This window comes from Nyctereutes procyonoides, unplaced genomic scaffold (assembly GCF_905146905.1).
Source record: "Nyctereutes procyonoides isolate TBG_1078 unplaced genomic scaffold, NYPRO_anot_genome, whole genome shotgun sequence".
NCBI lineage: Eukaryota > Metazoa > Chordata > Mammalia > Carnivora > Canidae > Nyctereutes > Nyctereutes procyonoides.
In genome coordinates, this window is record NW_026575126.1 from 70241607 (window position 1) to 70268721 (window position 27115).

The following is a 27115-nucleotide window of genomic DNA, read 5'->3' on the forward strand; positions in this document are numbered from 1 at the left end:
GCTTGGAAGCCTGAAAATATTCTTGATGTTTATCTCTTTAAGGAATATGTCAAAAAAAATCACTGCTGGGACACCTGGGTGGCTCAGTGGTTTGAGTATCTGCCTTCGGCTTGGGACATGATCCTAGGGTCCTGGAATTGAGTCCCACATCGGACTCGCCGCCGGGAGCTTGCTTCTCCCCGTCTATGTCTCTGCCTCTCTCTCAGTGTCTCTCATGAATTAAAAACAAAAAAATAAAAAACAATTCCATTTCCCACTTAAAAAAAAAAATCAGCCCCAACCACTCTTCTTTAGCTGATTCCTAAATGTGAGATAAGAAACACGATTCCTTGAGGAAGAAAACTCACTCAGGTTAAATTCTTGTAGAAATCCTTATAGCCCCTTGTTGTTCAGCTATGATGTAGCAAGAATGTAAATAGCTAGGTATTTTGACCTACCTCAAATATTTACTGATGTAAAACATTCTGTTCTCATACCACAAAAAAGAGAGAGAGGAAAAAAAAAAACAGCCCAGGGTTATGAATGTCAGTATTGTCATTGGGGTGTGTTGCTGTGTGTGGCTAAGTCATAGAGCAAGAGACATTCTTAAGAAAGACAGTAAGGTAAGGAAAATTCTAAAGCTCACATTGAGTTGATTAGAGATAAATAGATCTATATTTGCCATATAAGGTAATAAAAGAAAAGTCTGTGCAAATACTTTCGACATTTATGGATTTCTCTATGATTCATCTGGTGGGGCCAACGGCTGTGGCCAAAAGATATAGAATTTGTTAAGCTCTATCTCTTTCCTGAATTGTTGCACTACAAAGAAGCCTTGCTGTGCATTCAGAAGGAAATTCCAGAACTGTGCAGAAGTTAGGATTTGGTAACAGGCCTGAGAAGGACTGCTAGAGGAATTCCAGAAGTGTTTTAAAGCCATTGGTTTACCAAAAAGAAGAGTGATTCTGTAAGCATTAGCAATTTTCTGTAGACCCAGGTCCAGACACTCGGTGTATGTTCTGTGGCTGGTCACCTTGCCTCCCACATCGGGAACACAGGGCTCTGCTTTTTCTACCGAGTTACTCCCATACACAATCTTCTTGCTCTTGCTTTAATCCGTTACAGGGTTAGGTGAAAATCATGGCCCTATTTCCAGGAACAGGATTAAATGTGAGAACTTTGCCCGGGTTTCCTTAAGCCCAGGGGTTTCCCAGCTGTATCTGGGTCTTGCCATCCAGGTCCTGGCACAACACTGGGGCAATATGGCCTTCACGGTAGGTTCCTGGTACAAATGTAGCCTTAGGAGCTACATTTATGGCACCACATGGGGACACAGCCCAGAGGAACACTTGGTATGCCCTTTGCTCTCTCCCATACACCACCTTTCCCCACCCAGGATTTCCCATGAAAGGCTAATTTTGAAACGGTACGCCTGCCTAGAATGCAGTGTTGGGCATACACATCAGTACCAAGCCAACACCTTTCCTGACATATCCCTTGAGCGCTACAGACTAACAAGAGTGAAAAGTCAGGGAACAAAGTATCTTTTAGACCTTGAGGCCTTAGCATAACTCACCTTTTCACCCTGTTCTTGTCTGCATCATAAACCTCATCCCTGACCTCTGGGGTCTCTGAGGGCTGGCACCTGCTGGATAAGACTGTAAGAAACTAAGGAGGTGCATCCTTGGTGCCTCAAACCGACATCCTTTGGGGGATGACATTGGAGGCCCCTTCCTGGAGCTTAGTGGTGCTAGTTGGCCACCTGTCAGGGTTGCTATAGTGGAGGAGGGCCAGGATGTCTTTCTTTGCCCTGGAAACTTTTGTTACTCCTTAACTGCTTGGTTGAGGTAATCCACTGGGAAGCCTCTGAGTGCCTTTAGACATAAAATCAGATTCCTAAGGTTTAAATTCCCTTGTTAGCTGCTGACTCACATGTATTTCTTAGACTTGGTTTTCAGAAGCATGATATAAATAATTCCATTTAGAAATTAAGAAATTATGGCCTGCATCTCATATGCCCTTGGCTCTGTAGTATTTTCCAAAAGAGAAAGTATAAGTAAGAATCATAAAGTCCCTATTTTGATCCCACGTCTTTGGGGACTTCTGGTTGCACAGAGGTCGCAGGGTACCTTGTTCCACTACTAAGGAGCAGGACCCTGCAGACGAAGGCCCCTACTTCTGTTGACATGTGTGCAAATGAGTATCTGAGAAAGCATTTACAGTGTGCTCTGTGTCTGCAAGTCAGTAGATTTTCCTATCATTTATTATTAATTATTCCTTTGAGTGGCTCTGTGAAGCAAGTAAATATTAATAACAATATGCACTGATTATTAAGTTAAGATGAAGGTATACCTTGGCTGTGTTGCTTAATTTTAAGTAAGCTAGGTGTACACAAATGATAAATAAATTTGAAGTAAGGCCTGTGGGTGGGGGTACAAAACTAAGACCAGGACAAGGAAGAGGGGGCTGTGTTTGAGATTTAGTTCTAAATCTTCTCTGTCTCTTTGGCAAAATCTGTCCTTGTCTGGTGATTTGCCTGCTGAGCTCCAGCATCCCCCATCTGGGATCTGCCTGTGGGCCCTCCCTGCCCCTTTAGTGTCAGTTTGCAGTGATGTTTTAAGTCTCCCTGATATTCTCTGAGATCTGTGACTTTGTCTTCTGACCATAAAAAGTATGAATATGCATTATAGAAATTTGCATATAGTATAAGGAAGATAATAATAAATCCCTCATAATCCTAGGTGTAAATGTTAGCGTGTTGCTTTTAGAGCTTTCCAATTTCTTTTCGTTCATGAATACTACATATTTTAAACAATTAAGATCATGCTGTACATCCTGTTTTGTAGCACGCTTTTTCCCAAACCATAGTATTTTATATAAATGAAAAAAAAATTAATGACAGACCAGTAGGTTTCCTGCTAACATTTACTGTGCTTATAAAATAATTTTTCTTTAGAGAAGTACGTGTAGTTTGGCCATGAGTTAGCAGGTACAGTATTTATTTTCTGTGGACTGTGTGTGGATGGAGATAATGCCTGGCCGCTTAGTTGGCCACATAGACGTCACTGTGGAGATTCTGCAGAGAGGAGTGGCAGAGGGTGACCCCCTTGCTCAGCAAACCTTAAAAACTCCTCTTACTCTTTAAACTATTACTGGATCCCCATCCTCAGTTTTCGAAAGAGTGTTTTTGCTGTGAAGAGGATACGATGTGTTTAAAGGCAGAGAAGTGAAAAATAAACTGTAACCCTATTCGTTTACCACGTAATACCAAGGCATATATATGTGTATATATATTCATTTTTACCCACAAGGGAGTCATACTGTAAAGTTTGTGGCTTCTCTTTCCCTTTTTCGCCCTTGCCAGTCTTACAGATCTGGGCTAGCTACCCTTTTTCAGAGGAGTGCCCCCTGCTGTCCAGGGCCAGCTCTGCCCCTTAGACACGCCCAGCACCATGCGCTTTCCCCTTGCACCATCCACAGGCAGGGTTCTCCAGGGGGTGCCGATTGGACAGGAACCGCAGGTGGCCCAGGGAATCCAGGGGTCTGGCTCACGACCTGAGAAGCTCCTATAATAGGGCCCGACAGCCTGTAATAGCCACCCAACAAATATTTGGTGAATAAGTGGCAGTGGCGCATTATTATGGTATTAACTGTCCTTAAAAAAAAAAAACTTTTACTGACTACCTGATAAGCCATCATATTGCTTTACTGAAATTTAACAAGTAAACCCCTACTGCCGGCATCCGTATTATTTCTAATTTTTCTCTTTTTTTAACAGGATATGCTAAACATTCCTGTACATAAATCTCTGCCTGCATCTCTGGTCATCCTTATGGATGAATTCCCAGCAGTAGAAGCACTAAACTGACAGATGAATCTACATTCTAACAAGTAGCCCATTCGTCTAAATGTCAGCAGGGCCTGAAGTCTGGTGTAAATTATACAGTGGGTGTGTGTTGTGGTAAAGTCAGAGCCATGTTCATGGTTCCTTTCAGAGAGTCCCAGGGTAAAAAGGCACCTCTGAGGCAGGTCCCTTGTCTGGCACATGAGTCTCCTTGCGGCAGTTCTCATAAAAGGTGGACATGGTTTTGAGTCTGAGAAGAGCATCTCCTTATTCCTTCATTCAGTCTGCAAATATTCATGGAGTGTCTTCGGGCCTCACACTGTCAGTGGACCCAGGAGCAGACTTGGCGTGCACATTGCCCCTTAGCCACCTCCTAGGAATCTAGACTTGGTTCATCTTTCACATAGGATGTGAGCCCCGTGAAGGCAGGACTGTGACTAGCTCATTTGTGGCATGAAGTAAATGCTTGAAGGGTTTTATGATAAATTAGGTGCATAACATGTGATACCTCTCATTGACAGACTGAAAACTCAGTGGCATGTAGATACATAAACAAATCACAGCAGTACTTTCGAAGTTTGGAAATAAACTAAGGGCGTAGACATGAGCACTTATTCAGGAAGCGACCCAAAGGCAAATCAGGTGTGGGTAGAGAACTGGTCAGAGGAACCTGAGGCTGCTCCCTCCCTTGACCACTACAAGTCCTGCAGGAAGTCCCTGTGCCACCAGGCAGGGCTGATGCCAGCTGGGCTGGGAGAGCCAGCGCTTCCAAGCCCTCAGCCCCGCAGACACAAGACACTGGGGGACAGCTCAGTGCCCAGGGGTGGCTGGCTGGCCCAGCTGCCTCATGGGATGCCAGCAGGGCATCAGACCACCTCGACATCCTGACACCTGGATGAAGTTCTCTGCTCTAAGAACTGGAAACCTCACAGCTGCCATTTCTCAAACATTCTGGTGTCTTAAAATTGAGGAACGAGAGAGCTTTCATGTCTGTGTGTCTATCAATAGTGATGTGTTAGAGGTTAAAACAGACCCTTTTTCAAGCACAAGAATACACAAGCACGCATGTCATTGTGTCAGAGTGATGGCATCATCACACATCATATAGCTTGTGGAAGGCAAATGACACAAATAGTCTGGGCCTTGTGGACCCTTGGAAGGGTCTCAGAGAGCCAGGAGTCCTCAGACGTCACTCTGACAATCGCTGGCTTAGTGAACTCAGGCTCTCCTGTACTGCTGAGCTGCTTCCTTCAAACTAGCGCCTCTGTGTCTTGCATCTGGGCCCTGGCCTCGGCCCTTGTCACTTTAGGTCCAGGTTTGAGCATGCCAGTCTGATAAAACCTACCACTTCTCATCATCAAATGAGTCTCCTGAAAGAAGACCACTTGCTCTTGCCCAGGGACTCGGGGTACCCTGTCCACCTTCAGATGCCTGCAGCTGGCCGTGGGTGTTTACCTTCTGCCTGAGCCTCACATATGCCCACCCCACCTCTGCAGCTCTACAAAGCCAGGCCTTCGCATTACGCAGTTTTATTCGGCACAGTGCTAAAGGCACATCCATCAGTGTTAGAGACTTTTTTGCCAAGATACAGAACATGTTCTAAATGGAGCAAAGAAATTTAAATGGAAAGAAATTATAGCATGAGTGAGTTTATCCCTTTCAAGATAATCTCATTTAATAACCAGAAAAACTCACAAAGATGTGCATTTTATCCAGCTACAAAGGCAGCGTGGCAGCTTATATATTGTGGTAATTACATGTTTGGGGTTTCATTCCTTCCTTAAACTTGATTTCTATTATTTCAAAAAATCAGCCATTGTAGAAAAGGACTATTCATTTATTTCATTGCTGGGTGGCCCATGCACTGTAAAAATAGGTCAAGAATGGTAATCTAAATTGACTGCTAATAAATAATTAAAGCTAATGGAATTCTCTCAAATCTGTGAACTAAAATCTTTGAGAAATTGCCAGGACATACTGCCTGCTGTTGTATAGAAAGATATTTTTTATTTAACACTTGAGCTTAAATGCCATTTAACATTACTTTTTTTTTCTATCCCAGAGACTGGAGGGAGTATGTGTCCATCTATAAAAGTAACCAAAAGTAGGGTGCTCCATTGGTAGCTGCATGATTCATCTTCAGGTGATGAGACAGGAAGCAAAGGTTTCAGGAGCATGGCGCAAGAAAAAATTCACTTTACATATTTTAAGTTGAGCTCAACAGTCTGTGTGTCATACTGTCTGGACTTTGAGCCTCCACACCTGGGCCGTGCACTGGCATACCCTGATAAGGGAGAAGTTCCTTAAATCTAAATGACATGCAGGGAAATAAGTGCCAAGAACAATTTTTCTTTCCCAGATAATTAGGGTTCTTTCATTGGTGCCACCAGGACCTTAAAAAAATACACTGGACCAATGTGCATGGATGGTATTTTTTTTTTTTTTTTTTGCATGGATGGTATTTGTAGAAGAGATGGCTTATCAGTAAGAAAGCAGACTGTTACATCACAGTCAATAAAACCAGCCTTCGACTATGGTGTGTCATGTGAGCTCTTTTTTGATAATAAGGATGATGCAGACATCATCAGGGTATTTTCAAACCCCAGAAACCTCAGAATAAAGAATCAGGAGCTCCCTGGTTTTGAACAGTTTTCAGTCTTTTGGCTCTAGGCTGTCAAAAAGAGATCATTTTCTCATTTCAGTCTGAGGAATCTCTTGGTTGGAAAAAAAAAAGTCACCAATTTATAATCACTTTTTGGTAAAGTAGTAGTTCTGTTAAACAGCAATATTCATATCAATCTGATATTGTATTTACTGGGTGTTAATGCATTTATAAATGGCAGACTCTTTCTGAAATCAATGTATTTGCATTTTTATTTTAGAAAATACTCTCTAGAGAGGAATTTCTTGATTTGCAAAGGCAATGACTCCATCCAGGTTACCCCTGTCTGGCATCTCTATGATCTGTATATCTAGCAGCTAGAACCTGAGGATTTATAGACTCAGAAGGCAGCATAGAGTGGCATTTGGTCCAGAGGGAAGACGTGGGGTGGAGCGGAGGGTCTGCAGAGTGTCATGAGCAGGGTTCCCAAATACTGGACAGGCTGGGGTAGGGGGGCACTGAGCCTCAGTTGCTTATGTTCTCCCCAGCTGACCCATGGATCTGGGGAGCAGCTTCCTTCAGTCAAAACGCATCACAAAGCAAGTCAGTGAGAATGGAATCACCTTGAATCTGCTTGGATTTTTGTTTTAAGTGACTTGTTCATAAACAAACTGCTACTAGTAGTCACATTCTTTGTGTCTGCTCAGGACAACTGTTCCCCCAAATACCCGCATTCAATGCTGGCTCTGGGAGACCCGTATTGGAAAACTGTGATCCTGCATTGAGGTGTATTCTAACACCATGACTGTCCCAGCGGGGACAGAGTGGCTTCAGGAGGACAAGCCTCATGGCCAGGACACTACAAGTAAGTCTCCTGCCTTGGGCAGGAGATGGGACCAGATGACCCTTTGATTCCCAGGTTAGTCTGATGAAGGTGACAGGTGACAAGCTGGTAGCTTGTAACTTAAGAGACATGCTCCTCCACCCCCCCCCACCCCAACCTCTTAATTCTTTCTGCCTGTTCCCTGTGATCAGTCAGCTGAAGGCTTCATGTGTCTCAGAGGGAAATCTAGTGTTTTAAAAACATTTTCTATTTTAAACATACACAAGATAGGGGTGACGAGTAAAGCGAACCCCTGCGGGTCGCGCTGTCCATCTGTGGCAGCCATCAGCCCGCCAACACATTTCTTCCTTCCTTCCTTCCTTCTTCTCACTCATGACCACTCTCTGTTATATTATTTTGGAGCAAAAATCATATTTTATCTAGAACTTAGGATATATCTCTAAGAGACAAGGACCCTTTTGAAAAACATAGCCACAATACCTAAAACATAGGCCACTATCGTTTCAAAACAAAAACAACTCCAGTGTTGATGTTTTAACATCAAGTCATTGGCATGCCGTATTTTATCGATTATAATGCATACGCTTGACCATCTTCAGAAGCAGAGTGAGGAATAAAATCAGTGCCATCCCAGTTTAAGAAGCTGCATTCTTTCCTTAATGTGGCATAAAATAAGAGCACCTGGCTGGCTCAATTGGTGGAGCACATGACTCTTCATCTTGGGGTTGTGAGTTCAAGCCCCACATTAGGCTTGGAGCCTCCTTCAAAAGAAATGTGGCATAAACAAGTGATACATCTTACAGGTGATGATATCACATGAAATGAAATATGCCATATTATGTAGTGATTTTCTTTGAATATATACCTAAAACCTTTTCAAGTCAGAATTGTTTCACTTTGAGGCTTGAGTAGTAAGGCAGAAATAAGGGGTTAGTAAACTCATTTGCAGCTCACTTTTCTCACCCTGGGTAGGTGTGGAACATGCAGTTACGTAATGCCTTTCAGAAGTGACCTGGCCCACCCCCTCTACTGTTCCCACCCTGACTCTTCTCCCCACCCCGCCCCACCCCGGCCCAGTGCTCCTGCGTTGTCCCAGACAAGACAGGATCCACTCCCACCAGGGGGGATGAGACAACTGTGGGGAGTGCCAGGGAGTGCCATCCACACACAGAGAGAAGCAGAGACACAGGCAGAGGGAGAAGCAGGCTCCCTGCAAGGAGCCCGATGTGGGACTCGATCCTAGGACCCCGGCATCATGACCTGAGCCAAAGGCAGACGCTCAACCACTGAGCCACCCAGGTCCACCCAGGTGTCCCCAATTGTGAGTCTTAAATGTCACAGAAATGCATGTGAGTTACCGTGGAGTAGAAGTGAACGGGACATTGTAAAATCTGTGTAAAAGTCCGTGGCACGAGATTCTGTGACATGTCCACCCCACAAAATGGGAGAGATGTCGGGGGTATTGGGAATACCAGGCTCCAAAGTGGGTCAGAGCCTTCCCAAGACCACCCAAGTGCCCTGAATGGGCAGAAACCAAAGATGCATACTGTATAGGACCAGGGACCAGGTTTTGGGATATCTTCTGCTTGCACCTCACAGGTGCATCTGAACACCACATGATGATTTTGTTTTGGTGTTGGCTTCTAAATCAGCATGATTTTCTCTGGGAGTCATCATACACAGAAAATTCAGTTGCATTTTACCATTCAATGTTCTGATCTAAAAGGTGAGTTGTGAATCAATGGTTTGGAGAACAATGAAAATCCTTTTCACCTAGAAGCATCTCTCTGTAAACATTGCTTATTATTTGGAATGTACTCAAGGGAGAGAAGGTTGAAATGCGCTATTCTGGCTTTGCCAACAGACATCGATATTAATAATCTCAAGGACATCACTTTCTATGTGTTAAGATGTTTGTTGCTTTTTGCTCAGTAAATGGGACTGAATCAAAGTGAATTTAAATCCACACTGCAAAACCTACAGTGAAATTGAGTGGGTACCCTGAAGTTACTGAGTGTTTTGGTCCTTGTATTCAATCCCTAATTATCATCTCATGCCAGTATGCTTTTCACTGGCCTGGACCCCACTTTCTTCAGTTTACAATTGCAGAGAAGGGCACATAGATACACGTAGTGCCCAGGGTGGCAGTGTCTGCAGTTCTTGGCGCTGTGCAGACAGCAAAGGACACCGTGTTCTCAAAGGACAGAAAATCATGTCATGTGCTCACCAACCGACGGTGGAGTGGCCCAGGGGTCAGGAGTGAGCATCCTCAGCTCTGTCTCCTTAGTTTAGTACTAAAGCACATAATACATGCAGGTGGCAGAGTTGGATAAGGAATGTCTCAAACTGCCTAAAATAACATCGGAATGTTTTTTTTAAATTTTTTAAAGATTTTATTTGTTTATTCATGAGAGACACAGAGAGACAGAGACATAAAGGGAGAAGCAGGCTCCCTGCGGGGAGCCTGATGTGGAATTCAATCCCAGGACCCCTGAATCACGACCTGAGCCAAAGGCAGACGCTCAACCACTGAGCCACCCAAGTGCCCCAGAATGGGGGGTTTTTAGCTGGTGATTTGAAGGACATATGTACCAGTTGTGTGTGTATGGGTATGAATATTGAGTGCATTTTTTCTCTAAAACTTCAAATATTATGTATAGGTGTGAGTACAAACACACACATCCAGCTTTAATCTCTAAAAGGTTCTTTCAGGGGCTGTTGGTCCCCCAGTCAGTTAAGTGTCTACCTTTAGCTCAGGTCATGATCCTGGGGTCCTGGGATTGAACCCCACATTGTGAGGCTCCCTACTCAGTGGGGGGTTCTGCTTCTCCCTCTTCCTTTCCCTCTCCTGCATGCATGTTCTTGCTCCGTTTCTCAAATGGATAAAATATTTTTTAAAAGAGTTTTAAAAATATACATCTAAGAGGTTATTTGAGTAAGCCTGTTGTGAGATGTGACTGTGTCCAAATACAGTGGGTTGGTCAGAGAGGGGACAGTGTAGATAAGTTGACTTTATTTATGGTCGTTATGGGAGGCTCAGCCTTCTGCCCTCCCAGAGTGCAGTGATAGAACACAGGAACACTTTTATCATTTCTTCCACTTCTCCAAGCTGGTGTTTTCATGAGGCAGGGCAGGAGCCAGGTGGGCGAGCTTTGGGGTAGACTGAGGCCAAGCTCTGGGCCTGGGAGAGGCACGGTACCCACAGATAGTTGTTGGACAAGCATCAGGCTGAAATTACCATCCCAGATCTGTTCACGTCTTCCTTTTATGTATTCCATGAATCTGTAGGTTTGTGGCCTCTTTTTTTTTTTTTTTTTTAATTTATTTGAGAGAGAGAGAGCAGAGGGAGGGACAGAAAGAGAGAGAGAATCTCGGGCAGACTCCATGCTGAGCATAGACCCTGATGCAGGGCTCGGTCTCATGACCCTGAGATCATGACCTGAGCCAAAATCAACAGTCAGATGCTTAACCTGATGAGCCCCCCACATGCCCCAGTTTGTGACCTCTTGCGAGGAAGATTCACAGCACATCTGTGGCGGCTGGGCTTGCATGCCATGGACAGTGCTGGCACCATTTTGTGAATGTCCGCCAGCTCTTCTTTATGCACTGGGATACGTACCCTAGCACCAGCCGTACCTCATTAACCAATCGCCTTCCTCAAAGCCAGCCTTTTCGGAAAACAAACAATAGACAGACTCCATCCATCATCTCCTTTTTGCAGTTTGTGACCAGAGCCACCCGTGCGCTCATCCTTGCCCCAGGGGTGCAGGGGCAGGTGGGAGAGTGGGGGACCTGCCTGGCCCCTTTGGAGTCTTCAGGCTCTCTCTACTGCCACCCTGCCATCCGTGTCACCCTGTCCCCAACACACAGGGAGCTGTTCACAATAGACCTCCCACGTCATTACCTGTGGTTGAGGGTGTCTGATGAAGGAGTGTGGCTCATTTCTCGTGGTTACAACATTGACCTTGGTTGGGATCCAGCAGTGATTCCCCCTTATTCTTCACCTTTTTCATCCCCAGTTCCACAGACTTGCTGGCTCAAAAAAACAACAGAAATTTGTTGTCTGACAGTCCTGGAGGTCACAAGTCCAAAATGGTGTTGCTGGGCTGAGATAAGGTGTTGGCAGAGTTGTGTTCTCTCAGAAGCTCTAAGTGGGATTGTTACCTTGCCTTCTGCTGCTTCTCAGGCCGCCTGCACTCCTTGGCATCCACCCTTACCTCATTCTGATCCCTGCTTCCACCATCACATCCTCTTGGACTCTCACCCTCCTTCCTGCCTCCTGTTCACTTGGGCCATTCAGGTGCATCTTCCCAACTCAGGGTCCCTGATTTACATCTGCTGTGTCCCTAACGTCACAGAGCCCTGGGTACCAGGGATCAAGATGTGGGCCTCTTTGGGGGCTGTCTACCATAGATGGCCTTATTCATTTAGGAAGAGGCTGGTAAAGAGTTTGTTTGTTTGTTTGTTTGTTTGTTTTGTCATTGAACGTGGTGTAAGAACGTAGAAAAGGATGCGGTAGAGGAACAAACATACTGCCTTCTCCAGGGAAATAATGGTATCACCCTTAGGAAGGTGACTTATAGGAAAATGTGTAATCAAAAGGGAAATGATACTACTTCTTGATCAAATGCTTGTACAAGGCCACAGTACAAAACAATGTGGGTTAGCTGTGTTTGGCAAAGAGCTTAGAATACAGCCCCGTCTAACAGATCACTCTGTAGTGACAGAGGAGCTCCATATCTGTGCTGTCTGTCATGGTGGCCACCAGCCTCGTGTGGCTGCTGCGTACTTGAAAGGTGGCTTCTAAAATGAAGGAATTGAATTTTTCAAATTTAGTTTATCAAGTTACATTTAACTATAAATTAAATTACGTTTAAGTATAAATAGCTGGTGGCTGCATTTGGACAACTCAGGCTGGAACAGGCAGTCCTAACTTGGGTCGTGTGGGTAGGCTTTGAGAAGACCACAGTGAAATCTTTCTCAGAGTTGCATCCCGGAGGGAAGAGCCAATAGCTTTCTTCAGATTCTCAGAAGGTTTCACGACCCGAAATGGTTAAGGGATCTGGTCCAGAGGAGAACCACAGACTATGCAGGAGTACAAAACACCTGAAGCCATTCTACCTAACTTCTACCTAGGACTGCTCAGCTTGGTTGAGCAAGCAAGTGAGCTGGTTTCAGAGCATAGGATGGAAGGACCCTTGGATTAGGTATTTGGCTAAAGGAACACAGGATGTTGTCAGTGAGTTATCAAAAGAGCAAGCAGGTGTCACACGTGTGTACATACAGCTGACGAGGACAGCTCACCTCAGGTTGCTGAGCAGGCCCAGAGCCAGGCAGGCCTACTTAGGGAATCATTGCATGCCAGAGCGGGTGAAGCCAAGGGATCGTCCCTACCCCTACCCCTTCTGGGGTGCGTGGGATCCCTCTTCATCCACCTTCAAGCAAGGCTTAAAAATCCTGGTGCCAGAAAAGGCTGTCTTCTGTGCACCCAGATGGATTTAGGGGAACTCTAAATTTGCTAGAAAGCCTTTCCGTGAATGGTAACTATGGTGTTAACTCATAATAATAAAAGTCATTTATATTACTAAGTGCTTACTTTGTGCCATAAGCAGTGCTACTCCCCCCCCCCCCCATTAATTGTACTTTATCCCTCTGTTTTGGGAAAGACACGATTACCCGTGAGCACTTTGGGAAGGGAAAACTAAACTTTCCAAGGTGTGGTGTCATTCCGTGCTCCCATTGATAGTGAGCGGCCGGGCCAGAATTCAGAATCAGGACTCTGCCCTCTGTCTTCCATCTTCTGAACCTGGTTCTGACCCAGGAGCTGTGGACAGAAGCCTAGACTCTTCATTTGCTAGTAACATTCGTGTGTGTGTGTGTTTTAAAGATTTTATTTGACAGAGAGAGCACAAGCCAGGGTTGAGGCAGAGGAAGAAGCAGGCTCCCCACTGAGCAGGAAGCCCAATGTGGGACTTTATCCCAGCATCCTGGGATCATGACCTGAGCCAGGGGCAGGTGCTTAACCAGCTGAGCCACCCAGGTGTCCCACATTCACGTGTTTGACAGCAGCCCTTCTCAGTGGTTCAGAGGTGGTGTGTGCATGACAGGAGGCATATTGAGAAGTGACCTGTGAAAAGATCCTGCTTGACTTCCCAGCCCAAGCGCTGCCTCCTCTGTGAAACTACTTCTCACCTCCTTAATCTGAATTTATCCTTTCTCTGTGCTCTCCCCATAACATCTGGGCTCTTACGCTGAAATAATTCTTTTCCTCCTTCCTGTGTTATGGGTTGATTGGTCTGTGTCCAATGTTTACCAGTACTAGGCTGTGTCAGTTGGCGAGTATATCGGTCTTGGAACCTAAAAACAGGTATATGGCTAGCCTTGGCCCAGACTTACTAAATCTGATCTGGTATGTAGATCATGCTCCATAAATACTGCATCTGCTGAAGGAGAAATTGCGCTATTTGAACATATTCTCAATTACTTCATTTTTTTCCCCATTGAGATACACTTAACATGTTGCAGGTAGACCATGGACTGGTTGGTGCGTCTCCATATTGTAGTATTGTGGCTGCAATAGCGTCAGCTAACGTCTTTATCACATGACATAATTGTCATTTCTTTTTTGTGCTGAGAACATTTAAGATCTAGTCTCTCCACAGCTTTGAAGTGTATAATACACTACTATTGACTATAACCACTATGTTGTACATTAGTTACTTACTTCATTTGAAAGAAAATATTCTCAAGGAGATCATACAGACTTTCTTCCAGGGGTGTTTCATTGTTTTGAAATAGGTACTGGTGGCTTGAGATGAAATTTGCACTGACCTTATATCAGACGTGGATTCAAAACAGATGTATCCCCCACTAAGAGTGCTCAAAAGAAACAGCTCAGGGGCACCTGGGTGGCTCAGTGGTTGAGCATCTGCCTTCAGCTCAGGTTGTGATCCCGGGGTCCTGGGATGGAATCCTGCATCGGACTCCCCGCCAGGAGCCTGCTTCTCCCTCTGCCTGTGTCTCTGCCTCTTTCTATGTGTCTCTCATGAATAAATTAATAAAATCTTTAAAAAAATAGAATGAGGAGCGTATAGCTGAGACTTGGTTAGAAATAGAATCTAGTGGTATTCCCAAGTAAAGTTCATTTGAATTACAGAGCTCCAGTCGCCATTATTTATGTTGTATGAATGAAGGAAATGGACAGGGGAGGTACCAGGATTGCTTTATCTAATGATAATCATCACTGAATTCAAAGCTGTTTTTAGGAGGCTTTAACGAATGTTTCCCTTCTCTTTCCTTCTCCAATGGCTGTTTCCTGACCCACCCCTCTTGCTCCAGGATTTACGCAAGCAGGTAGCACCACTGCTGAAGAGCTTCCAAGGGGAGGTAAGCATTTATATTTATTTTATATCCTGAGCTAACCTTCATAGCTCACTGCGCTTTCTTTTTATTCTCATTAAATAAATGCCGTTGACAGAAGGTGCCTGCCCAGATGGAGCCTTCCCGGCTGCACTCATTCAGTGTCATGTGGATTTTGCGCTTCCCAGTATGATGCTTTCACTGGGTCCTCAATTAAAACCTGTATAGAAAGTGAAGCCATATCTGAAATGTACGAAGGTGTGGTAGATTTCAGGGGCAAAGTGGCCTGTGTGCTTGTGCTTCCCACAGTGGGCTGAGTTTGTCTACAGTAGAGCCTTCAGAAGCCCACTGCCCTCCCCGGGCCCTGGTTTCCTGAGTTAGCCTGAGGCTGTAGCCACCAGGAGGCCTCCTGTGTGGGAAGGATGGAGTGGGGCAGTCTGGTGCTTTCACACACAGCTACTGGGGAGAGAGGGATTTCACTTGCTTGGGCTTTGAAACAAAGAACAACTGGTAGCCACAAGGAGTAAGTTTGGGCTCAGTATAAGGAACAGCTTCTCCTGCATCCTTCCAGAGAAGAACTGCGCCATCTGGTACAATGGTGGGCAGCCCTCGGAGATGTGAGCTGTTGAGATGGGAGACACTCCAATGCCTTCTCAGCCCCTTATGGAGACTCGGTGAATTTTAGAAAACCAGAAATGTTTTTACTATTGTGGAATTACCTGTTCCTGGTTCTTACCTTCTCTTGCTAAAATGATGGCAATGGTAATAGTCCCAAGGAGTGGGAACAAGACTTTTTTGAAGCCCTCAAAAGAACCCAAATTGAGTGCATCTTGGGAATTATATTTTCTTGCAACTTCCTAATGCCCAGGTAACATGGGGAAGGGGCTAGATTTGGGGAAGTGAGATGGCAGGTTCAGGAATGGCAGGCAGTGGGCCATGCCAGTTGCCTCCTTGGACACAGGCTGGGATCCTGGGCCCAGAATCCCCAGACGCAGGGGTTGGGGCTGCCCTCTGGCAAATTCTTTTTTTTTTTTTTTCTGTTTTTAAAGATTTTATTTACTTATTCATGAGAGAGAGAGAGAGAGAGAGAGGCAGAGACACAGGCGGAGAGAGAAGCAGGCTCCATGCCGGGAGCCCGATATGGGACTCGATCCTGGGACTCCAGGACCACACCCTCGGCTAAAGGCAGGTGCTCAACCGCTGAGCCACCCAGGCATCCCTGGCAAATTCTTCAGTGTGCAGGTGACAGCAGAGGGCGAGGGAGCTGTGCGGGAGGCAGCAGGGACTGCTGGCGCCACTGCAAGTTTCGGGAGGGATGACACAGAAGGCTCCTCTGTTTACCACCTCCTGCCGCAGGAAACCCTCCCGTGCTCTGCTGTGTGAGGCTTGGGGAGTATCACTGTCCTGGGCCTGGAAGGACATGAATTGCCTTGCCTCACAAATCCATCTCCAAACTCTTGTTTTCTGAGCTAGGCTGTCTGTCACCTTACACCTGCCCTCATTGATCCGATTTCTTCTTTGACCTGTTCAGCAGCTTTTGTGAGGCCCAATGGCTTAGTATTTCTGCCACAGAAATAGCCCAGTGTGCTGGTTTGGGTTGTTGGCTTGTTTTTGTTTCTTTTTGAAAATTTTCAAATCTGCATAAAGGTGCAGAGAAAGAACGAGTATAACGAACATGTGTACACCCTTTACCTAGACTCACGGCTCACTAGCATTTTGCCACTTTTGCTCAGCATTTGAAAGTAAGTTACAGAGAGCTGGGCTCTATACCCTAAACACATACAAGTAAGTAAGTAAGGCTATTCCCTGATACTACTACGAAACCCCGAGTATCACACTGAGGAAAGCAACACTCATTCCATGGTATCTAATATGTGGTTCAAAGTCAATCTCCCAAAGTGTCTTTTATAACTGCCCTGCCCCTGAACTGGGGTCAGTCAAGTGCATGTGTTGTACATCAGGGATGCGCGTATATATATTTATATATATCCACCCACGCACTCCTCCCTCACCCCCCACATATTTCTCCTTTAATATAAAACATTGTCTTCACGTGCTCTTTTAAGAATTTAACCCACTTACAGTAGAGATTACCCAACATTCTGAATGGGGTAGTGGATGTGCTTCCAGATATATTAAATCTGAAATGCATGAGAGATATCCAGATTTCTTACTTGCCTTTTTTTTTAAAGGCTATTTGAAAAATAAATATTTTTATAGCACCACTAATATTTACCATTGCTAATTGCTATGTTTATATTAAATAATTTGTGCTTTCTAGTATGCTAATTGGAGTAGAAAGAACTAACTCCTACTTATTTCTGAAGAGAGAACTTTCATAGCAGAGGGCAGCCACAGACGGAGACCATGTGTGCAGGTTCAGTTTTCTGATGAGTAAGGCCAAAAGCCAGGGTATCTTGCTGCTTCGATGGGGCAGGATCCAGTAAGCTTGTTTTTCTAAAAAGCCTCGTCTCTAATCAGAGGATTACTCTTGTATCCTTCGTTAGCAGCTGCTGAATGAAGTTGTATTTATCGGATACGTTCTTTGAGTTTATCCCAAAGTGCTTGAGTCCCCCCCCCCCCCCGAACAGTGTATGGTGTTGTGAAAACATGTTCTTTGCCTTAGAATTGGTAGAGATTACCTTGCCATTTGAGATCCTCAAAAGAAAAAGAAAAAAAAACACAACAAAGAGTAAGATAAAGTTTTCAGGCAGCAAAAAATTCACATAGGACTTCAGAGTTCCTGTGAGAGGGTATATTCATAGTGTGTACCATACTATGGTGTGTACCACACTATGTACACCATAGTGTACCATCATGGGAAACAGCCTGCTCAGGGTACCACTCATGCCCGCCAGGGTTTTCTTGTGGTTCTCAGAGTAAATCCAGACACCTACCTGCCTGGGGCTGCTGAGACTCGCGTGACTGGGCAAGTGCTTTCCTTTTGAGACTCCTTTTACTCCTTACTGCCTATCACTGGATACACGCCATTCTGAATTTCTGCCAGGCCCCAGTGCATTGGGCATCCTCACCAGCCTCCAGGCCTTGGCACGGGCTGAATCGCTTCTTTGCCTGGCTCCCTTCAGCTTTGACGCCACTTCCTCAAGGAAAGGCTTCCCTGAGCCCCAAATGATAGGCGAGGTCCCCTCCACAGGGCACTCCCATTGTACCTACTATGTGTCATCAGATTTGTCATTGTGCCTTAAGACCCACCTATCCCTTTGTCTGTCTTCTCCTGTAGTCTATAAAATGTGTGAAAGCAGCCACTGTGCCATGTCTTATTGGCCACTGATTCCCAGCCCCGGCCACAGCAGGAACTAAAAAGTTTTAAGGCTCTCAAAAATGGCTAGAGAATAAATGATTGAAGACTGAAGTGCCTCCGGAGGTGGTTTTAAAAACATTTTGCCTCCACCCTTTTTTCTGATTGTGTTGTATTAATAAGGAGAAAGGGACACCAGAAAGTCTGCTCGGGAAATAGCTTTAAAAGAAACTGGTGAATAATTGCATTTGTTGTCCTTGATTAAACAGTAGGGAATACTATAATCGTAGCGATCACTCAGAGTCATTATAGCAAAATCATCAAATTTAGCTCACAGTGAAATTTGATTAAGTGATTGATTACCATACCTACATTTGCCTATTTCATAAACCCAGCCCACTGGTCAGTGCAGGGAAGGGTATCACCTAAAAGGTCAATCCAATTTAAGAATTATTTTAGTCCCGTAAGTGAAGTGACACCTACACTCTCTGAGAACATGCTGAGTCTTAGAAATTGTCTCCGCCTCTCTTGCTTCTCTCCCTGATAAGGGTCCTGGTATAAAAGGTTGAAGGAGGGGAAGGAGTTGGCTTGGGCCCTCCTCCTCTTGGCTGTAGGGGAGTTGGATGCTTAAGCCAAGTGTTCTCAGAGAGGAGAATTCTCCTAAGAAATAACTTGGATGCTTAATTCAAGGAGAAAATGAAAGACCCAAAACCTGTGAGCTTAACATCCATCTTAAAAAGTTAGAGAAGTACAACAGAATAAACTCAAAGGGAACAGGAAGAAGGAAATAATAAATATAAATAATAATAAAAATATATAAGAATTTTAAAAAGAGAGAGGGAGACCCAAAAGAGAAACAGCCAGAAATTGATTCTTTATAGAGACTACCATCTTCCTAATCAGGAAAGAAAAGGTTAGTAATGGAAAGAGGGTAATTGCTCAGCCACAGCAGAGATTAAAAAGATAATAAGTAAATATTTCAATCAATTTCATGCCAACAGATTTTAAAAGCTAGACAACATGGATACATTTCTTTTTTTTTTTAATTTTTATTTATTTATGATAGTCACAGAGAGAGAGAGAGAAAGGCAGAGACACAGGCAGAGGGAGAAGCAGGCTCCATGCACCGGGAGCCTGACGTGGGACTCGATCCCGGGTCTCCAGGATCGCGCCCTGGGCCAAAGGCAGGCGCCAAACCGCTGCGCCACCCAGGGATCCCAACATGGATACATTTCTGAAATTCTATAATGCATCAGAGCTGATTAAAGAAGAAGTAGAAACTCTGTGTAGTTTTGTAACTATTACAGAAATATTTGTCAGGATGGTTTTGGGGAGAGTCCTGTCAATCATCATGAAACAGACAAGCATTACTCTTTTGCAGACTCCTTGAGAAAATTGAAAAAGAACACCTCCTACCTCCTTTTGCGAAGCTAGTGTAACCTTGATACCAAAACCAGACAAGAATAGCATAAGAAAAGAAAATTTGAAGTCAGTCCTATTTGTGAATAGATTTGCAAAAGTCCTTAAAGGGGTGTTAGTAAATGGAATTCATCAAGCTCTGTGTATCCCAAGAATGCTGCTTGGCTTAACATTAGAAATATGTTTTATTGCATATTAATTTTAGCAGATTAAAGGGAGAAATTATCTTAATAGAGGAAAAGAATTTGATAAAATTCAGCATCCATACATGATTTTTAAAAAGGAAAGAAAAAGATGCCATGTGACGTAGAGGGGAATGTCTTTAACCTGAGGAAAAGTTTTTACCAAAACTTATATCAATCATTATACCCAGTGATATCAAAAATATTCTCTTAAAAATCAGGAGCAGGACAAGAGTGTGTATTATTGCTACTTTTACTTGACATTGTACTGGAAGTCTCCGCTAGCATGGAAGACAAGAAAGAGATCCAGTATTATCAGAGAAGGAACAAAACTGTCATTTTTCAAATGAGCCTCAATTATCTAACAAAGTTGCTAGATACGGAATCAATATGTAGAAGTAATTACATACTTTTATATCGATAGGAAACTGAAAAGGATACACCTAGAGTTAGTGACAAAAAAATAAAAGATACTTAGAAATAAATAGGAACTCTTTCTGGAAAAAAGTGGGTCATTTATATTGAAAGAGATTAAGAGGGACTTAAATAGAGGGACAGAAGGTATTCAGGGGCAGAAGTTCCCGCTATTATTAACAATAATCAATTTTCCCCAAATTGATCAGAGGGAGTCATTGTAATTTCTGATCCAAAACCCAACAATTTTTCACAAAACATGAAAAACTGATTCTAGAAGTGACAAGCGAAAGCAAGTGGTCAGTGATGGTGAAGGTAGCATTACACAAGAACATAGTGGAGGGTTTGTCCTGCCAGATGACAAAAGTTGCAGTGATGGGAGCAGGGATAGATAAATACAGTGATGGGACCTAATAGAGAAATCAGGAACTGACGTGCATATATAGAAGCCACGAGTGTTGCAAAGATGGGACTATGGATCAGTGAGGAAAGCAGGGATTTTTTTCAGTAAATGGCCCTCCAGCAGTTGGTTATCCTGTGGAATTAAGGGAGATTGGATCCATACCTCACACCAGACACAAACACAACTTATAAGTGAAGATGTAAAGCAAAACTTTCAACCTTGTGGAAGAAAATATAGAATGTGATGACTTTGGGTTAGGTAGGATTTCCTAGAAACCATAAAGGAAGAAATTGTTACATTTAACTACATTAAAATTTTCAAGTAAAAGCTTTATTTACTTATTTATCAGTTACGGAAAGACCACCTAGAGAAGGTGGCAGAGTAAGCCAAGGGCACTGCTCACTCCGTTTCACCTGTGTCTCAACTAGGAAGAGGCTCCACCTTTCTCAAGACATTTTACATTACCTGTTGGATAATGATCCAGGCTTCTCTGAATCTTGCTCAAAATAAAGACCAAATATCTTCGATGTGAAGGGGGATCCCTGGCCGCATGTCACAAATCAGGAGACAGTTGCCAGACGACATGATTAACAAAGGATTAGCATTAAGAAAATATTAAAGACTTTTACCTATTTGTAGGAAAAAAACAAACATCCCAATAGGAAAATGGCCAAAAGCCACAAACAGCATCCTTGGAGGAAAAAATCGAGAGGTTATGATGCCCAACCTCATAATTCGGGAAATGCAAATTAAAATAATTCAAACACCACTTACTCGTCTCTGCCAGGTTGGCCAGAATCCAAAACCCAAGATAGGAGTGTAAATTGTGTAAACTGTTGTGAAAACCAGTCTGGCATCAGATCCTAAAGCTACAGAAGCACATATACCTTGACACCGCACTTCCACTCCTAAGCATAAATTCTAAATAAGTTGAAACAAGGGCCCCAGGAAGCAAGTGCAGCAGTGTTAGAAATTTGTAAACAAGCGGAAATAGCCCATTTTCCATCAGCAGCAGGAAGAATTGGCAAAAAGCAGTATAGCAGGAGAAAATGAACGACACGTGAAAACGGGCACTACTGCACTGACGTTGTTTAGGGGTATGTGTATATATTTTTATTATGAAATAAAACCATAAAGAAAAGGATAAGTAGGAAATTGAGAATAGAGGTTATCATAGCGAGGCCCAAGGGAGGCTTCGAAAGTCATGGCACCTTACTCACAGGTGCTCATTTTTTTTATTTATACTTTACATTTACTCTTTTGTCAGTATGAACTACTTTTTTCAAAAATAAAGGCAGTAACTCCTTAATTGTATTTTTGCGTGTGAGGAGCTAAATATTCTCCCTTCTCTCTGCATTTCACGGGTGGTAATTTTCATCTCCAAGTAAGTGGATGCTTTGGGTGAGGCCAGGGGCTCAGGCAGGCAGAAGGGGAAGGCACGTTTGTGGCAGTGTCCAAAATGGCATTTGAGGGACACTGAGCAAATTCCAAGTGCTGCCCTGGGTGCTTTCCAAACATAAGCTCGCCCCGTCCTCATAACACTGGGAAGCAGCACCCCCCACATGTGCTCTGGAGCCTTCCCCTCTTGCCTCCCGAGGAACCACAGCCCTGCAGGACCCCCTGTCCTGGGTCTGCAGTTTGCTCACCTGTGCTCTGTAAGTGCTAAGATGTTCCATCATAGTGAATGGGCAAGTACATCGTAGTGAATGGGCAAGTGAATGGGCATCGTAGCCCTCTGGGCCAGGCTTCTCCAGAGAGCCAGCTTCACTCTCCTGTGTGCCCATCACTCTTCAGCCTGACCAAGTTTGGCATCTGTCCCCTCTCTCTTGACCCTTGTCGTCTTTGGCTCACTCGAATCGGGGACATTCAGCCTGCCTGACTGTGCCTTCTTCCGACATCCCATGATGGTATGCTCTCCGGGTTTTCCGTCCACTTCTCTGGCTATTGATTTTCAGTCTTGGGCAGTCCGTGGCAGTGTTCTGTACCATATGATCTCCTGGGCCCCATCTGCTGAAGACTCAGATGGCTGTCTCTAACCTGCTCTTCTACTTTGTGAGGCTGCCCCTTCCATATTTCCACTCAGGCAGTCCACAGGAAAGGACCCTTAGCCCACGGCACTCCCATGTCCAGCCCCTGCACCTGCCAGACTCTCCTGCCCCCTCCTCTCCCTTCTCAGGAATGGCCCTGCTATCTGCTCAGTGGCCTCAGCCAGAAATCTAGGATACCTTCTCCCTCCCATCCACCCCGCTCTCCTCCATCCTTCCTCCCAGTACCCTCATCTGCCCGCATCTTTCCATCCCTACCACCCTCAGCCTGTCCAAAGCTGTCATGTGTCATGGAGGCCACTGCAGTGAGTAATTCTCTGCCCGGTCTCTGCTCCAGCACCTGCCCATACCCCCCTACCCCCCCACACCCCCCCGCTGCCTCCATGCCTTGGCTCTGTGCATCAGCCAGGATTGGGAGCACATCACTTCCTGCATGCTGTCCTCTAATGGCTCCCATGCCCTTGAGGTGGACATGGAACCCTGACCTCAGTCTTCAGGGTACCCGGCCTGGCCACAGCCTACCTCCTGCCCAGCCCTCCCCTTCTGCCTTCTTGGTGCTTGCTTCAGGTGTCATGCCCTCAAGAGGTCTTCTCTGACTGCCAGTCCAAACCAAGGCCCTCTTACTAGTTCTCTTGCAAGAAGGCTTTTTGTCCAGAGGGCTTTTCTCCTTGTCTTTGTGGGTTTGTTTGTGTCCATCCACTCTCCAGACTTTCTATATCTGTATGGCCTCTGTATACATACCACCTGGCCCTAGTGACATGTGGTAGGAGTCCCTCGGATGGATGGAGGGAAGCATATCCTTATTTTACAGAGGAGGAGGCTACGCCCAGAGAGGGAAGTAGCTGCCCAGAGTCACATGGGTGATCCTGGCAGGACTGGGACCCATGTTGGTGTGCTCGGGGACTGCATGGGAAATGGGGAAGTGATGCCTTCACCCTCCATCATCTTAGTCACCACCCCCCAACCATGATAAGGACAGTGGATGTTCAACTTGTGCAAAGCACTTTGCAAATATTCCTTAGGCTGCCTTGCTCTTCTGGCCAGCCCTTCCTGTGTGGATGCTGCACTCCCTGCCTGGTCACCTCTGTGTGTAAACATCCATAACTGTGTGCACACACTTTGCTACAACCAGATTTGCACTCCCCGCCAGAGTGGGGCCCTGGTTAACTTCAGACAGCTTCATGCCGGTACCACCTGCCGCCTGGCCCACATGAGAGACCAAATTATCATTTGGAACATGCTCTGTACTGAAAGTCCACACACCAGCAATACTCAGAGCCATGGCCAGGCCACGTGAAACGCCATGTGCTGGGTTTTACTCTCTGCTACCTATTTATTTCTTCATTCAGTGAAAGCCTCTGACTGTGTACAGCTCTGGGCCAAATAAGAGCCAAGGATATACCCCTGGCCACAGTCAGCAAAATCCCTGCTCCCTTGAAGCCTAGGTCCCAGTGAAGGGAAATGTAATAAAGATAAGGAGTAGCATCAGATGGTGAAATGTACTGGGAAGGAATTAAGTCGAGAAAGTGCAAGAGCAGGTGGAGCAGAGTGACTTCTTCCGAGACTGTTGTCATCTGGGAGGCCTCTTCCCGGAGGTGGTATAGAGAGTAAGACCCGAGAGGAGGAAAACCCGACAAGCTCAGGGCTGCAGAAGGAGCACCAGGCAGAGCAGGCTGGGCCAGGGGCAGCACTGCAGGTGAGGGAGGAAGGCAGGCCAGAGCACTCAAAGGCCCCGTGTATACTTGCAGGGCCATTTTGACAGATGTTAATCAACGAATAGATGAAATGGATTAATGGTGAGTAAATACTCTGTGAATTTGCTAAAAGGAGCTGAAAGCTTAAAGGATGTCCGGGAGCCAGGATCTGTTGCGCTATAACATATTTAAGTGCTCAGATCTAAAGGCCACGTCTAAATAAAGCCAGAATGTTCAAGGACTTAACTCCAAAGAACATGTCGCAAGGAGTTAAAAAGACCTGGGAGCCAGTCTAGGCGCTGCTGTTCACTCTCCTGTGACCTTGGGCAGCTCCCTGGCTTCTTTCTGTTTCACTTTGCTCTTCTATAAGATGAGTGGCTGAGCAAGACAGCCAGCAAGGAGCCCCATAGCTCTGAAGAACAGTATGACTCAGTGGACTCATACTTGGGTCGGCTATCATCAGCAGAACAGAAGAGGACATTTGTCAGCAACTAGAGCCACTCAAAAATGGAGTGAGCTGTCACCTAAGGGAGTGAGTTTCCTGTCACTGGGAGTATTCAAACAGGGGCAGAGGACCACTGTCAGGGATGTGGTCAGCTCTTACCCATTCTTCTTCAAAGCCCCATCCTGCCTACACCTAGTGAGTACCACACTGAGCATTGCGGGCAGGATGGTGTCAGAGTAGGTTAGACCAGACTGCTGGTTTCTGAAGCTGGCCCTCGGAGGGACCACCTGGCTGCGTGAGAATCGCCCTCGTGTTCACAGAACTTCTGCTCCCAGGCCCCTCCCTGTGAGGTTCCGATTCAGCTGCCCAGGACAGGGTCTGAGCAACTGGAATTCGAGAAAGTCTACACCCAATTCTCAAGTGTGGCCACTCGTAGGAACCATGGTGCTATGTTCCCAGCATGGGCACTTCCTCTCCAGGCCACGTCCTGTGGCTCTGCCAGCTCGAACACCTGGGATCGGCAGGCTGGGTGCTTCATGATTTTGCTTTAAATGTATTTCCAGGCTTTCAGCCCTTGGCTTCTCCTCCAGCCAGACCAGTCCCTTTATTCTCAACCATGCCTTGTGCTGTCCTGCCTCTGACCACCTCCTAAAGTCATGGCCTCCATTCTTAAAACCTTCTGCTCTTCCTCACCTTTAAGAATTGTTTCCATCCTCGAAGACCTGAGAGTCCACCTCCTCCGATCCTTCTCCTGCCATCTCCAAATGTCCAAATGTCTGTTTCCTCCGAGGGCCCAGATCTTCTCTTTGACCTCGTATCCTCCTTGCCCCACCAAGTTGGCTCCCCAAGACCTCCTTTGGGGAACAACTCACCCTCTCCCATCTGCCCCCCCTTAACAGGTACTCACCGGGTGCTGTGTGGGAGGTTTCCCACCAGGTTCCCAGTGACCCACAAGAACAGTTAAGGCTACTTCTTCTCCTAGGGGAGCCAGGGCCATCTGTGAGTTGGGGCCCAGTATCCCTGCCAAGTGAGAATGGGGCAGGAGAGGCTTCATGAGGACCCCCACCTCGCCCATTGTCCTGACCCCTTTCCTGGGGAGGGACTTGTTTCTCACCCCCCTTGGCCACCTGCTAGACTCTTAGGCCTTTTCACATGCGTGGCACTTGGGGTGATGGTGGTGGCAGTTGCGGTGGCCATGGCGGTGATGGTGACAGCATTTTAATGACCTTGCAGTGCAGTCTGAAGGCCTGGTGCATTCGGTGTCTTCCTGGCGGCTCCCTCCATGACGGCTCAATTAGGGGAGCGGTAGGACTGTGGTTCAGCATTCGGGCCAGCTTCCTAATTGAAAACACATTTTCTCCTCTGAAGCTGCAGCTGGTTTGGTTCTGCTCATGCAGAAAAGGATATAACCTTGCCTAACATAGGAAATGAACGGTTGAGAGAGAAGCCAAATTCAATTTCAGTCAGATATGTTGAGGCTAAGCCCGTGATCTATGGAAGCAGGGGAGCGAGCCGTGTGCATGCGGGAAGGGACGCACTCAGCGCCCCATTAATCACGGCCGCCCGCCCGGCGCGGCCACCACCGCCTGTGCCACTGCGCCCGCGCCGCGCCTCTGCCGGGGGCTGGCCCGCAGCCAAGCACTCCAGAAGTTAACCTCTTAAAGACCCAGAGCTGCTTTCTGTTGAATAAATGTAATTTTGTGGTCAGAAATAAATGCTTGTGATGTAGCGGGAGCTTTGGAAACAACAGCGAGCCAGAGCTATTACAAATTACTCCGTGTTGTGGAAGTCAACAGCATACATCAAAATTCCAAGTGTATGGCAAATTGATTTCGGCCCAGAGCTCTGCAGCTATTCAATAAAAGTCCTATTAAGCCATTGTATGTAATGAACAATCCAGAGCAAATCTAATATTTTCAGTGGGTAATTATTTTTAACATCCTCTCGGTAAGCGTCGGCAGAGGCCTTAGATGTTTATAGCACGTACCCGCATACAGTGGGCCCTCCCTAGCTTTCATTCGCCTCTTCCGGAGGCCCCGAGACAGGCCTCCCCCACCCCCTGAACTCAGGGCTCCCACAGGGTTCACCTGCAGACCCCATGCCCAAAGAGAGCCATGTAGGGTGCTGGCGGATGGCAGGTCCCTATGAAGCCTTGGTTGAACTGAAATGAATGGAGTTGGAATGGAGAAGAGGCAGCCAGAGGGCCCTAGAATAAGTGAGTCAGATGCTGTGTTGGCAGAGTTGGCTCAGCCCCCCGGAGCCTCTGGAGATTGGAGAGTCACAGGTAAGGAATTTGAGGTCCTACACACTGAAGGGATCCCCAGGTGGTGCCCACTGCACCTCTGCTCCTCAAGAGCTTGGGAATCAGCCTGTGTTTCAGGGAACCCTTGCTAATGGAGCCCCCAAAGTGATCTTGTTGCCAGCTGAGCAGGGGTCCCCCTCCACAGAGGCTGCCTCCTCAGCTGTTCCACCGCTGCGTTCACACCTGGAGATGACCCTGGTAACACTGACTCACGTCACACTTCCAGTCTCCCCTTCCAGACCATAAGCTTCTGGGTTTACTCATTTATTTTTTCATTTACTGAACACCTACTGTGTGCCAGGCTAGACCTGAACTAGACAGTGG

The 27115-nt window shown here is 45.8% G+C and overlaps 1 protein-coding gene across 8 annotated transcripts in view; it reads left to right on the forward strand.

Annotated features, from left to right (window-relative positions):
• The window catches only part of CUX1 (cut like homeobox 1), a 373714-nt gene that overhangs the window by 160503 nt on the left and 186096 nt on the right, over positions 1 to 27115 (forward strand). For all 8 annotated transcript variants that reach the window (XM_055339489.1, XM_055339490.1, XM_055339494.1 and 5 more), the window contains exon 3: positions 14608 to 14655. In XM_055339489.1, the coding sequence (XP_055195464.1) occupies positions 14608 to 14655 (48 nt within the window). The remainder of the gene's footprint in view (positions 1 to 14607; positions 14656 to 27115) is intronic.